General features: G+C 34.6%; 1 protein-coding gene across 1 annotated transcript; it reads right to left on the reverse strand.

The window, feature by feature from the left end:
- Positions 1–4,217: 4,217 nt before the first annotated feature.
- Positions 4,218–12,839, reverse strand: LOC125777571 (glial fibrillary acidic protein-like). Its single transcript, XM_049452663.1, has 2 exons — positions 11,729–12,839; positions 4,218–4,333 (listed from the first exon to the last, which is right to left on the reverse strand). The coding sequence occupies exons 1-2, from the start codon at positions 12,837–12,839 to the stop codon at positions 4,218–4,220; spliced, it is 1,227 nt and encodes a 408-aa protein (XP_049308620.1).
- Positions 12,840–15,182: the final 2,343 nt, after the last annotated feature.

Consider the following 15,182-nt stretch of genomic DNA (forward strand, 5'->3'; position numbering starts at 1 on the left):
GCGAAACTTTTACGAGTATTCTAGTAAGTTCAAAACCCAAAACCATTATTTTTTTTATACTTTTTTGAAATAGGTCAAGCTTTCAGATCTTATCTGCATATCTCAGCTATTTCTAATATCTTAATAAAAAGACTAGAAAAATAGAAGACTAGAGAATTAAAATCTGGTTAGAAAGAAAATTCCTTTAACGTACCCACCTTCAAACACTAGCCCGTCTGTTGCCTTTGTCTTATTGTTTTTGATACAATGGTTTTTGTTTTTGTTTATTTGGTGTGTGTCCCTTTATAAGCAATGGAAAGCTATAAACTTGTTTACACTTAAATGGGTAGTTTATTAAAACAACACGACATTTAAAATACCCTAGCAGAGTCACTGATGGGCACCATCATATTCGTGCATATCAGGTTAATTCGCGAAGGTAGCAATAAGAGTATTCGAAGATACAGAAATTTCTGGCATAGGTTACCCACTTTTGACGGCTCACAACACACTTTTTGCCAGCGTCAACAAGCAGGAAGAATAAATCTACTGCACAATATATATTCACTTTTATATAATGGTTTACCTGTGCTTATAAATCTTCTTCTCTTTACCATACTTCTATATCAAACTGTTTGATTTGTAAGAATCAAACTTGTTAAACTCCAACAAAGAATTTTTGGTCTACCTTCCGCTGGTGGGGGGATTTCAAATAAAGTCCTTTAGTCGAGCTGAGAATATTTCAGTTCTAGTTTTTAGTTATAAATTTGGAAACCTTATATACTATTTTAAAAAGTCTAAACTTATAAAATCTAATTCATATATATACATATATTTACAGCACACAATTGGGGTTTGTTTTTTAACTATACAATACTATACATGTGTGTGTGTGTGTGTGTGCTGTCATAGAAAGTTATACTTTAAATTTCTTGTTTTGGGTTTTTTTCAAGTGCACCTGTGCATTTCTAATCAATTGCCCAAACCTAAGTAAGTATGTATGTTTAGTAGATTTTTCTTGATTGCATGCGTGTCACATATTAATGCATGCGTGCCTCAAATATGTTTGTATGCTGCATAGCAATGCATACAATTTTTATGTGTTTATTTTATGTATATGTGTATGTAGGGTCAATATATTTAAACATAGATATCTATTACTAGTGGACTGTATTATTACAATAGCTAGATTATTTCTTATCTTATTTAACATTAAAATTAATAACGATTTAAGTATAATATTGTTGTTCCTTGCCTGGCAGCCCAACGAACATGAACCTTCAATTTTTTTGAACATTTCCCCTCCCGGCGGCGGACAAAATATTAACTTTTACAATTTGTGATCGTGTCATGTTTCCGCCCCAAACTAAGTGACGTTCACGACATGACTACGAGCCTTTCTATGTTGAAATTAAGTTTGTTCATCACTATTTCTGCAAATTCGTTACAACGGTTATCCTGCTGACTTTTCCATACTTTTCACATCTAGACGACCGCAACAGTGGGGCAGCTCTGATACTCTAGTACATTTCTGGAAAAAAATAGAAGGAGTGGTCCGTCCACAATGAAACTTCTGCAGAAAAAATTCTTCTCTGGACTAAATTAAGAAATTTTTTGAAAAAAATCTTGGACAAAAACCGCCCACTTGCCACAAGCCCACCTCCCATATAAACTGCAATTGCCAAAATTTTTATTTTTGGGAAACCTAGGGGACTTTGAAAATTCGGGGACACTTCTTAATAGAGTTCTCCTGATGAAAAAAAAATTTACACTTAAACCGCAAAGTGGGCGTTATTTATAACTTTAACCTTGATAAAAAAGTCCAATATTAAGATGCAACGGTTTTAAATTGAATATGTAACAAGGGTAAAAATTGTGATTAGTTTTTATTTGTAATAGTTATTACATGCAAGCACCATATCTTGAACAATGGCGATCTAGTTCTAAGGAAAATTTTTGTTTCGAATTGACGCCTTAAGCTACTTTGTGTAAGGATCCGAAGTTATGAGAAGTCTGTTGATAGACATTAGTATTTGTGGATATTCGATCACCCTTTCTCGAAAACATCCATCGATACTTTCCTGTATGTCGTTGTTTCCTTCTGGCTTCCCCTCGGCTTCCTCTCTGAAAGCATTCCCTATTGGTTATACGGCTAGCAATCCCGTATATCCTTACCATGCATTAGTTCTTTTGTGCACCAGTAACAGGATAATAAAAACCTACCACTTAATTTTTGTACGAAACAGTTTCGCAAGTGTCCGACGTAGATAATTTAAATTTGTCACTATCAATTTTTTCGCCACATGTAATTATTTTGAAGAATAATCCTGAATCGCGATCGATAAGGTCATTCATTGACGCCAGTAATAATCCGCAAGCCATTTGTGATGGTTTAAAAAAAAAAAAGCCTTGACTGTGTTCCCGTCGTTAGAAGTTCCTGTACCTTGTTTGAACAAAATCAAACTTCGCAACCGCATTTTTAATCTTTAAAGGCCGCTTATATTTTTAATTTCTTTTGTATTTTAATTTCTTCTTTGTTTTGCGCAGGTTGCAGCCCATTTCTGAAATGGTAAATTATAAGAAGGAGAATGCATTCCCATAAACTTGATTCTAGCATCTCGCATGATAAGGATGGAAAATTCCCAATTCACATGCATCAGGTTTAAATGTTTTTCATGGAAACTAACTCTAAGTTTGTTCATGTTCCAGTTAGGTTTCCGCTACCCACAAATGTAGCATACTGCTGCTGCAGTAGTATGTGTCAACTATCCTGAGCGGTTTTACCATCCAGCATTGTTTAAAAAGGAGCTTGTGTAATACATTAATTTCCTTGCCCTTTACATGAGCGCCTGAAAGTATACTACATTTTTTTTGTTGCTTTTTGACCATTTGTATGAAATATTGGAAGCGACTTTTGAAAATTAAAACATCGATGTTACTAAAAGGGACGGTAATTGCGGGTTGTTTTTTTTTTTAATAGAAAGTACAGACTTGGAACTTTCATTTTTTTATAGTAAGAGGGCTTAAGCAAGGGCAAAGCACATAAAGTTTTTTTTTCCATAAAAAAATGAAAAAGTTGATATTTTTTAGTATAATTTTTTGAAAAAAATTATAAAAATTAGCTTCCTTTGCCAATTTCAATAAATCTTTTTTTTTATATAACAAACCATAGGTGCTATATTTTACAACTAAAAAATAAAAGGAAAAGTCATAAGCTACAAACTTACACACCAAAAAAAAATCTTTATTTGCGACAATAATTTAAATCTGATTGTTCATGAATATACTTTCCGTCAGACTTCTGTTAGTTTTTTTAAAAACGATAAAATTTTCACTTTTATAAAAAACAGTGTTGAATTTTTCTTATCGCAATATTTCGTTAACAAACCAAAACACAGTAAAGTTTTGAAATTGGAAAGTGGAAAAAAATCCTATTTCTTTTCTTCCGCCGAAATGCCACTGTGCGACGGTTGTACCTTTGATGTGACAACTTCTTTTTTTGTAATTTTAGTGGATTAACCTCTTCACTGGCATTTCGCCTTTCGGTAATGGGTCTGTATGTGTTTGAATTGGGTAGACATGTGCCATCCGTTTTCGTCTTTCTTGGCCTTTGGATTCAGTACTCTGCCATCTTTCCATTGTCATAGCCCCATCCGTCAACGACTTTAATTGTCTTGTCCCTTCATTTGGCTCTTAACATGCCGGTTTCCAGATCCATTTCTTTCATCTGTAAAAAGATAACATCTTGCCACTACTTCCTCCGAATAAAGTGAGAGGACTCTCCCGGGAGAATAAAATTACCTGTTAACGTCTCTTCTCTTCCCGTGGTAGCTCTCCAATATATCCTTTTGCACTCTTTTGTTTTTGTCCATTTGATTTTACTTTCGAAGAAAGATTCCTTCTCCTTCTCCGACTTGGATATCCAGCTCTGACCTTCAACATCTCATTGTTTGATTCAAGCAAGATATTTTGCTCTGGCAAAGAACGACACGTTCCTCAGCAATCACGCATTTAGCTCCTCATTATGTTTAGGTCAACTTGGAAATTCTCCTTCTTTTTAAACTCCAACAACACAATGCAAAACTATCCGATCTTCACCTTTCAGACGCGCCAGTTCCGAACATACTGGAGTTGCGTGGCGAACTAATGCCACTGCTGCGATCCAGGCTCTCGTTAAAGCTGGTGCTTGCTGAGGATCGTTAAAAACCGAAATCTCATCTGCGACAGATTTTAACTTGTCAACGCAACTCGCCGTTTCCCCTATTCTCATTGGAAGCCTCTAAGCTCATTGAGTTTCCTTTGGGCAGCGCTTGCACTCGTTCATTCAAGTCATGTTCGCCGTTCCTGTGGCCGCCTGGAAGCGGGCGGCGTTAGGCAATTTTACTGCTAGTAAAATTTTTCACGCAAACTCTTTGCTCGGAAATCGCCAATAAATTGAAAACGCTCTTTTAATTTGAGTTCGCGTTGTTCGGCTTCAATCGAGTTGTTGTTGCTTTTGTGAAAGTTTGTTATCAATTTCTTAAGCGATACGAATCGAGTGTGTACGCTTATGTACCACAGCTTGTGCTTCCAGTTGTGACATCGAAGTGCTGCGAAATGTTTCTTGAGCAAAAAGCTTGGTAATAGTGGTATGGAGACTTGTTTGGCGTGTGCCTTCTCCATTTCTGTGGTTTTGAGATCGATTTTGGTAGCTGCCCTCAGAACTCGTTTTCTATACATCTTTTTTCTTTTGTTACAAAAATTATTTGTTTAGTTAATGTATACACTATTTCAATATACTTGCTGGTCTAAGTCTTCCACGTTCCGTTTTATAATTCGTTAAGTACGGTATTCCACATAGTTCTTCATAATCCTTTTCTAATAACCTCCACATAGTTCTAATGTTGGTTTCACAAGTTTCCTAGCACTTTTTCAGTGGTGCTAAGAACCTAAATTCATTTTTCCGTTCATCGATGTAATATCGAAGACTGGTGTGCTCTATTTTGCATTCTCTGCACTAGAGCTTCAGTCTTTTGGTCTTTTACTTTAGACATGTCCCGCAATGTTTTCGACATTTTTAATTAATATTTTTTACTAAGCTGTTCTTATTCCTCTTAAAAAAAAATAGTTGGAGGTTTATTGTTTTTTGGTCGCATGGTTGGAGAGCACTATGCTGTGGCCTCGATTCACAGCCGCTGAATCTATAATTTTTTTTTTAAATAAACAGTTTTACACAGCGTTTAGTTTTTCGTACTAAAAACGGCTTATGTTATCAAATGACTATGCGTGAATATGGGACCCGTCTTACCATTTCTGTATTCAATTGCCTCTATATCGTCATGTATAATAGGACTTTTACATATATTGCCTGTATTTTCTTTCATACAGGTCTTACTGCGTGGCCTGTAATTTATCCTTATACAGGTCATTCAATTTTGGCTCGAGCCACCAATTCCAGCTCGAAGGACCAAATGTTTGAAAATTATATATCAAACTGTGTGATTTGTAAGATCCACTTTTTAAACTCAACAAAGATTTTAGTAATTCCTTACCACTGGTGGTGGGAATTAAAAAAACGTCCTTTAGTTCAGCTTAGAGTATTTTCATTCTATGTTTTATTTATAAATTTGGAAACCTTATAATAATATTTTAAAAGTCTAACTTATCTAATTAAATATATATACATATATTTTCAGCACACCACTTGGGGTTGTGTTTTACTATACAATACAAGACATGTGTGTGTGTGTGTGCTGTCCTAGAAGTATAAAATTTATATTGCTTGGTTTGGGTTGGTTTCAAAGTGCACATGTGCAAATTAATAGATTGTTTTTTATTTTCGAGTAGCCACGGTCAACTGCCTGTGGTCGACTGCCGTTATTCCTTTATTATCTTTTTTTTCCTTAAATACAATAATTTGGTTGAAGCCTAGATACAAATAGTTAATCTTACATTCTAGGAAGTATATCTACAATCCACTTGAGATAGGGACATATGTAAGGACATATGTTTCAAGTGGAAAGATTCATCTTACAATCTATATATTTATACTTTTTGGACGCCACCTAAGGCGGACAGTATTACAAAAGTACATATAATGTTTAAATACGGACCATATGGGTCATAAGTGTCATGTTACATATTTATGACAGATAAAGAATATGTTCATGTAAACATGAACTGGTGGTATTAACTCCCCCCACCGTCTAAATTGAAGCGTCCCGATTCAAAGGGATATAGTACGTTGATGCTATTGACTATTTTATCAATTTAAACAGTTCGCATGTTAAAATCTTAATTTATATGTACAAATTTATTTAAATTTGACTCCTAGATACATTTTTATATAATCGTTTGACTTAGAATTTATTTTTTGATTGAAGTCTGTTTAAATGTGACAACTTTTAGACAAAAATTTTCTTTTTCTTGCATATTGTGTTAAATGAGTTAAGCATCCACCCCTCTACTCGGTATTAACTGGCTGCATCCTAAGCTACATCGCATTTCCCACAGCTGAGGCATTACAACACACCTTTTAAATTTGGGGTTTCAATAGTTTTGTTAATCTAATTGTTAAAATAAAAAAAAAAAAAAAAAAAAAACCAAAATGGTATGATAAATTAAAATTTGAGACACTTTTAATCATTAAGTCCTTCGAGCCTCACAGAAAGGCACCAGTGGAAAAACAAAATCCATAAAACACATAATAATTATGTATATCTGGTGCGGTTAAACAAGCAAAAAATAAAAAACAGGTGTTGCAATGAAAAAAGCGCACAAAAGTGCAGTGACTCTAAACAAACAAAAAAAAAAAAAAACACAAAACCAAGTTCGGTACAAAAGGTGCAGAAACTAACAAAAATATAAAAGAAAAACAAAACACTGTGCAACGAATTGAAAAAAACAAACATAATAAAACCCATTACTTCAACAAACAAAAAACAATAAAATACCACAATCGGAGCGCGAAAACTTATAATATAAAAACAAATATAAAGACATAAAACAAAATAGTGTGGCTGGAACGAAAAAACAAAAGCGGCGGAGACAAAAACATTAACTTACAAAAACAAAATACATCGGACTGGGTTTACAAACACAAAAAAAAATTAATCGGGCGAGAAAAGTGAAAGCACCTAACACAATAACACAAACGAAAAGTGTGGTGAAGTTACAAAAATAATAACTAATATATTACCAGCAAAAGACAAACATATACAACAACAGACAAAAAAGATAAAAAGTAGCGGTGGAGCAAAACAAAAAAAGTGTGGCGACTCGACAAAAATACATACAGATAGGAATGCAATAACCAAAACTGAGACAAATCTACATAAAACAAAAAACACAACAGTGCAAGACAATAGAAACTGCAATACATCGGGCGCGAAATACAAAATTAAAGTACTATTTCGCGAGAGTAATCGCAAGAAAATACATAACTATTTACAAAGAGCGGTCGCGAATTAACAAAACAGAAACTGAAAACATCAAACACCAACAAGAACAGCAAAGGACTTGGAGAAAAAGGCAAAGGCTCAAGCACAAGCACAAGCCCACACTCAACGTACAAATATTCCACATACATAACCGCATAGTTCCCCAAAACCCCATGGCGGAAATCAACGGTGAGTTGTAATCGATTCCCATTTTAATATTTATATATTCGCTTTTATGTATGTTGCAAAAGCAAAACATTAGAATTGTATTTCTAACCAAAATTCCGTTGGTATAAAAAAAAAAGAAAAAAAGAAAAAAACGATCACCAAAACTGTTTTGTTCGGTTTAGTTGCCGGTAAAAACCGAAATACTGCTACCAAACAAAACAGTTTGGTTATATACACAAATTCTTGATGACCGATAAATGCTTCAAGTTTTGTTAACTTTGCAAGTACAAACTTGCAATATGCTCTGACTATACCCCCTAAGTTTTACAAAATAATAACGGGGATTGCATAAACTGAGTAAGCAAAGGCACAAATTTATAATCAGAATTATAACATAAAAAACCAACAAAGTAGAGAGAGTCAAAAACTACAAACCTAGCGCCTTTAATTTTTTTCAATTCCGTTTTCTGCGCTCTCGTCTCGAACATATGTACATATATAATATTCAAAGATAATTTGTACGATATGTATAGAACTACATACTTAATAAAGTCTCAAAATATCTACCATATTAACCACATATTCAAATCTTCAAAGTCCGTATTGGCTGACTACTTACTCGGCAATACCTCTTGTTCCTTGGCAAACAAAAACAAGCAAGGATTGCATACAAAAAGCGAATTTGATCTCTTTATCGAGCCTCCTTCAATTGCGATTAATATAACCATACTCATAAGCACACTAAAACTTCGTGCATACTTATGTATAGAGCGAATTGATCTCCTCAGCGAGCTCTCAATTGCACAAAACATAAGCACATCCCTACTTACATACACACAAGTCCAAGTATTAGTGGTGGAACCTAAATACTAACATAAGGACGTAAAAGGTGTAATAAAGTAAAAGTGCGGATATTTTCAAACTTAAAGCTAAAGTAAAAAATAAACAATATAATATTATTTTGCACAAAAAATGGTTAATAACGAAAAAAATCGTAATACACCTGCAGCAGCTTTACGCTCAAAACAGGCTTTTAAATTCATATTTCATGAAAGTGACAGTTTTAACAAGATACTGCAACTAGATTTGCCTACCTCACCGATTCAATGAAAGACTCTGAATCGTTTTATTAGAAATCAAACAATCAAAAAATCTTACAAATTTTTGGACTCGCTTCCAAGCGGCTCAATGACGCCATTCTAATTCTGACTGATTCAGATACACACAATTTCAAATCCTCGGCTTAACGCAATATACGAAAACTGCTTAGACCAGTAACGAAGAAACAAAAGCGATGATCTTCGATCAATTAAAACTCATTAAAGCAATTTGCACCTACTCCCCAACAGTGGAGTAGAGCTGCCACACATAAAAAGTCAAAGGCAAGTTCCGGCATCCAAAATACCTTCGAGTTTGGCCGCCATGTGACACAGAAACATTCTATGGAGGTTTTATGAAGAATGGGCCGTTCCTTTCCGGGACATGTTTTTACAGCCGTCTACATCAACCATACCAAAATTCTTACAAGCGCAAAAATTGTATCACCTCCGATACAAAACAAAAGGTTCAAGCAGGCGTCATAGTAAAAACAGTTCGCTCTTAATGACGATAATTTCAATTTGGCTTGGGAAGCTCTAAAAGCAAGATACGAAAATGAAAGAATACTGGTCGATAAACATGTAACGACACTGATGAACTTGCCAAAAATTAAGAAAGAAACAAGTATAGAATTCATCAAACTAGAATCTACTGTTTCGAATTGTTTGTCGGTTCTATCGACATTAAATATTCCCACAGACAGCTGGGACCCAATTCTGGTAAACATTTGCACCGCCGCATTACCAGAAAAGTCGTTACTTCTATGGGAGCAATCGCTCTCATCACGAAAAAAGTGCCCAACGTGGCAACAAATGAAAGATTTTCTCACCACCCAATATGAAATTGCGGAAAGGTTAGAAGAAAAAATAATCAAACCTAAGAACAACACGACCAAAATGGAAGCTTAAATAGACCCCAAGTTAGGAACAAAAACAATCCAAACAAAAACTTTTACAAAACGCAATCGTTCACATCCGAACTGAAAAAACAAACGTCATGCGAACTATGTAAAAGAGGGCATAGGCTTATATCTTGCGAAAAGTTTAAAGACTTAAAAGTTAACGACCGAAATAATTTTGTCAGGTCAAAAAGACTTTGCACAAATTGCCTCTCACATGCGCACACATATAAAAATTGTAAAAGCAAATTCAATTGCATCTATTGCCATAAAAGGCATCATTCTATGTTGCACTTAAATAACTATCCCATCTCACCCTATACAAGCGCTAATAAATCAAGAACCACGGGATTAATTGCAAACACAAATCCCGAAAACCAAAATTTTAATAATAGCCAAGAGACACCATGCTCAAAGGCACAAAAAGTTCAAACGCTGCACAGCGAGATACAAAGTGGACTAGTTACAGAACTAGTTACCACCATACCAACTCAAGTTGGGGATAAATTACAAAATTTAAGGAAACTTCCATTAACAAACAAAACTATAAAAGATCAGTATTGTGAGCACTTCTCTAAAGCCTCAAATACTCGATCAAATAATGGCCGGTACGTCGTACGACTACCACTAGAGCCACAATTTTGCAATGCCCCACATAAAGGTAGAAAAAGCAAGGTCAGATTCCCTCTGACAACCACATATAAAAACACAAAAATATGTTCGTAACCTTTCGACCCCGCAGGATGGCTTTCGCCAATAATGGAAAAAACAAAGCTACTTGTGTAAGGATCCGAAGTTATGAGAAGTCTGTTGAAGACATTAGTATTTGTGGATATTCGATCACACTTTCTCGAAAACATCAATCGATACTTCCTGTAGTCTTTGTTTCTGGCTTCCTCGGCTTCCTCTGAAAGCATTCCTATTGGTAATACGGCAGCATCCATTATATCCTTACCATGCATTAGTACTTTGTGCACAGTAACAGGATAATAAAACCAACCATAATTTTGTACGAACAGTTTCGCAGTGTCCGACGTATATAATTTAAATTTGTCACTATCAATTTTTTCGCCACATGTAATTATTTGAAGAATTATCCTGAATCGATCGATAAGGTCTTCATTGACGCCAGTAATATCCGCAACCATTTGTGGGTTTAAAAAAAAAGCCTTGACGTGTTCCCGTCGTTAGAAGTTCCTGTACCTTGTTGAACAAAATCAACTCGCAACCGCATTTTATCTTTAAAGGCCGCTTGTATTTTTAATTTATTTTGTATTTTAATTTCTTTGTTTTGGAAGGTTGCAGCCCATTTCTGAAATGGTAAATTATAAGAAGGAGAATGCATTCCATAAACTTGATTCTAGCATGTAAGGATGAAATTCCCAATTCACATGCATCAGGTTTAAATGTTTTCATGGAAACTAACTCTAAGTTGTTCATTTCAGTAGGTTTCGCTACACAAATGTAGCATACTGCTGCTGCAGTAGTATGTGTCACTATCTGAGCGGTTTTACCATCCAGCATTGTAAAAAGGAGCTTGTGTAATACATTAATTTCCTTGCCCTTTACATGAGCGCCTGAAAGTATACTACATTTTTTTGGCTTTTTGACCATTTGTATGAAATATTGGAAGCGACTTTTGAAATTAAAATCGATGTTACTAAAAGGGACGGTAATTGGCGGTTGTTTTTTTTTTTTAATAGAAAGTACAGACTTGGAACTTTCATTTTTTTATAGTAAGAGGGCTAAGCAAGGCAAAGCACATAAAGTTTTTTTCCATTAAAAAATGAAAAGTTGATATTTTTTAGTATAATTTTTGAAAAATTATAAAAATTAGCTTCCTTTGCCAATTTCAATAAATCTTTTTTTTTATAAACAAATAGGTGCTATATTTTCACTAAAAAATAAAAGAAAAGTCATAGCTACAAACTTACACACAAAAAAAAAAATCTTTATTTGGACAATAATTTTAATCTGATTTTATTGAATAACTTTCCGTCGACTTCTGTTAGTTTTTTTAACTATAAAATTTCACTTTTTATAAAAAACCTTGTTGAATTTTTCTTATCCAAATATTTCTTTACAAACCAAAAACATTAAAGTTTTGAAATTGGAAAGTGGAAAAATCCTATTTCTTCCGCCGAAATGCCACTGTGCGACGGTGTACCTTTGATGTGACACTTCTTTTTTTGTAATTTAGTATTAACCTCTTCACTGCATTCGCCTTTCGGTAATTGTTGTATGTGTTTGATTGGTAGACATGCCATCCGTTTCTTCTTCTTGGCCTTTGGATTCAGTACTGCATCTTCCATTGTCATAGCCCCATCGTCAACGACTTTAATTGTCTTGTCTTCATTTGGCTCTTCATCAGGCGGTTCCAGATCCATTCTTTCATCTGTAAAAAGATAACCCTCTTCCCTACTTCCTCCGAAGTGAGGACTCTCCCGGGGAATAAAATACCTGTTAACGTCTTCTCTTCCCGTGGTAGCTCTCCAAGATTCCTTTTGCTCTTTTGTTTTGTCATTGATTTTACGAAGAAAGTCCTTCTCCTTCTCCGACTTGATATCCAGCTCTGACTTCAACATCTCATTGTTTGATTCAAGCAAAGATATTTTGCTCTGCAAAACGACACGTTCCTCAGCATCACGCATTAGCTCCTCATTATGTTTAGTCAACTTGGAAATCTCCTTCTGTTTTAACTCCAACACACAATGCAAACTATCCGCTTCACCTTTCAGACGCGCCAGTTCCGACATACTGGAGTTGCGTGGCGAACTAATGCCACTGCTGCGATCCAGGCTCTCGTTAAAGCTGTGCTGTGAGGATCGTAAAACCGAAATCTCATCCTGCGACAGATTTAACTTGTCACGCAACTCGCGTTCCCTATTCTCATTGGAAGCTCTAAGCTCATTGAGTTCCTTTGTCAGCGCTTGCACTCGTTCATTCAAGTCATGTTCGCGTTCTGTGGCCGCCTGGAAGCGGGCGGCGTAGGCAATTTTACTGCTAGTAAATTTTTCACGCAACTCTTGCTCGGAAATCGCCAATAAATTGAAACGCTCTTTTAATTTGAGTTCGCGTTGTTCGGCTTCATCGAGTTGTTGTTGCTTTTGTGAAAGTTTGTTATCAATTTCTAAGCGATACGAATCGAGTGTACGCTTATGTACCACAGCTTGTGCTTCCAGTTGTGACTCGAGTGCTGCGAATTTTTCTTGAGCAAAAGCTTGGTAATCGGAGAGACTTGTTTGTGCCTTCTCCATTTCTGTGGTTTTGAGATCCATTTTGAGCTGCTCAGCTCGTTTTCTATCATCTTTTTCTTTTGTTACAAAAATTATTGTTTAGTTAATGTATACACTATTTCATATACTTGCTGTTCTAAGTCTTCCACTTCCGTTTTATAATTCGTTAAGTACGGTATTCCACATAGTTCTTCATAATCCTTTTCTAATAACCTCCACATATTTCTAATGTGGTTTTCACAAGTTTCTAGCACTTTTTCATTGGTGCTAAATAAATTCATTTTCCCTTCATCGATGTAATATCGAAGACTGTGTGCTCTATTTTGCATTCTCTGCACTAGAGATTCAGTCTTTTGGTCTTTTACTTTAGACATGTCCGCAATGTTCGACATTTTTAATTAATATTTTTTACTAAGCTGTTCTTATTCTTTAAAAAAATAGTTGGAGGTTATTGTTTTGGTCGCCTGGTTGACCTTGCTGTGCCTCGATTCACAGCCGCTGAATATATAATTTTTTTAAATAAACAGTTTTACACAGCGTTTAGTTTCGTACTAAAACGGCTTATGTGATCAAATGAATATGCGGGAATATGGACCCGTCTTACAATTTCTTATTCATTTGCCTATATATATTCATATATAATAGGACTTTTACATATATTGCCTGTATTTTCTTTCATACAGGTCTTACGTGCCTGTATTTTCCTTATACAGGTCATTCTTTGGCTGAGCCAACAATCCGGCTCGAAGGACCAAATGTTTGAAATTATATATCAAACTGTTTGATTTGTAAGATCAAACTTAAACTCAACAAAGATTTTAGTAATCCTTACCACTGGTGGGGGGAATTAAAAAACGTCTTTAGTCGAGCTGAGAGTATTTCATTCTAGTTTTATTTATAAATTTGGAAACCTTATATACTATTTTAAAAGTCTAACTTATCTAATTAAATATATATACATATATTTTCAGCACACCACTTGGGGTTGTTTTTAACTATACAATACAATACATGTGTGTGTGTGTGTGCTGTCATAGAAGTATAATTTATATTGCTTGGTTTGGGTTGTTTTCAAGTGCACATGTGCAAATTAATAGATTGTTTTATTTTCGAGTAGCCACGGGCAACTGCCTGTGGTCGACTGCCGTTTTCTTTATTATCTTTTTCTTAAATACAAAATTTGGTTAAGCCTAGATACAAATATTAATCTTACATTCTAGGAAGTATATCTACAATCCACTTGAGATAGGACATATGTAGGACATATGTTTCAAGTGGAAAGATTCATCTTACAATTATATATTTATACTTTTGGACCACCTAAGGCGGACAGTATTAGCAAAGTACATATAATGTTTAAATACGGACCATATGGGTCATAAGTGTCATGTAACATGAACTGGTGGTATTAACTCCCCCACCTCTAAATTGAAGCGTCCCGATTCAAAGGGATATAGTACGTGAGGCTATTGACTATTTTATCAATTTAAACAGTTCCATTTTAAAATCTTAATTTATATGTACAATTTATTTAAATTTGACTCCTAGATACATTTTATATTATCTTTGACTTATAATTATTTTTTGATTGAAGTCTTTTTAAATGTGACAACTTTTAGACAAAAATTTCTTTTTCTTGCATATTGTTTAAATGAGTTAAGCATCCACCCCTCTACTCGGTAAAACTGGCGCATCCTAATGCTACATCGCAAGTCACCACAGCTGATGGCATTACAACACACCAGTTTAATTTATAGTTTTGTTAATCTATTGTTAAAATAAAAACAAAATGTATGATAAATTAAATTTGATACACTTTTAATCATGGTCCTTCGAGCCTCACAGAAAGGCACCAGTGGAAAAACAAAATCCATAAAACACATATAATTATGTATATCTGTGCGGTGAACAAGCAAAAAATAAAAAACAGTGTGCAGTGAAAAAAGCGAAAAAAGTGCAGTGACCTAAGCAAACAAAAAAAAAAAAAAACACAAAACCAAGTTCGGTAAAAAGGTGCAGAAACTAACAAAAATATAAAAGAAAACAAAAACACTGTGCACGAATTTAAAACAAAACATAATAAACAATTTCAACAAACAAAAAACAATAAAAACCACAATCGGGCGCGAAAACTTATAATATAAAAACAAATATAAAGACATAAAACAAAATAGTGCAGTGGAACGAAAAAACAAAGCTGCGGAGACAAAAACATTAACTTACAAAAACAAAATACACGGGACTTTACAAACACAAAAAAAAATTAATCGGGCGAGAAAAGTGAAAGCACCTAAACAATAACACAAACGAAAAGTGTGGTGAAGTGACAAAAATAATAACTAATATATTACAAGCAAAAGACAAACATATACAACAACAGACAAA

Source organism: Bactrocera dorsalis, chromosome 3, assembly GCF_023373825.1.
Source record: "Bactrocera dorsalis isolate Fly_Bdor chromosome 3, ASM2337382v1, whole genome shotgun sequence".
NCBI lineage: Eukaryota > Metazoa > Arthropoda > Insecta > Diptera > Tephritidae > Bactrocera > Bactrocera dorsalis.

What these genes read in the sequence shown, in the direction of transcription:
- LOC125777571 (XM_049452663.1), bottom strand. Translation starts at nt 12,839, where the DNA reads ATGGATCTCAAAACCACAGAAATGGAGAAGGCACAAACAAGTCTCTCC. An exon ending in AAAGAAGTGTCACATCAAAG is followed by an intron (nt 4,334 to 11,728) that starts GTACACCGTCGC and finishes GCCCGCTTCCAG; the next exon opens with GCGGCCACAGGAACGGCGAA.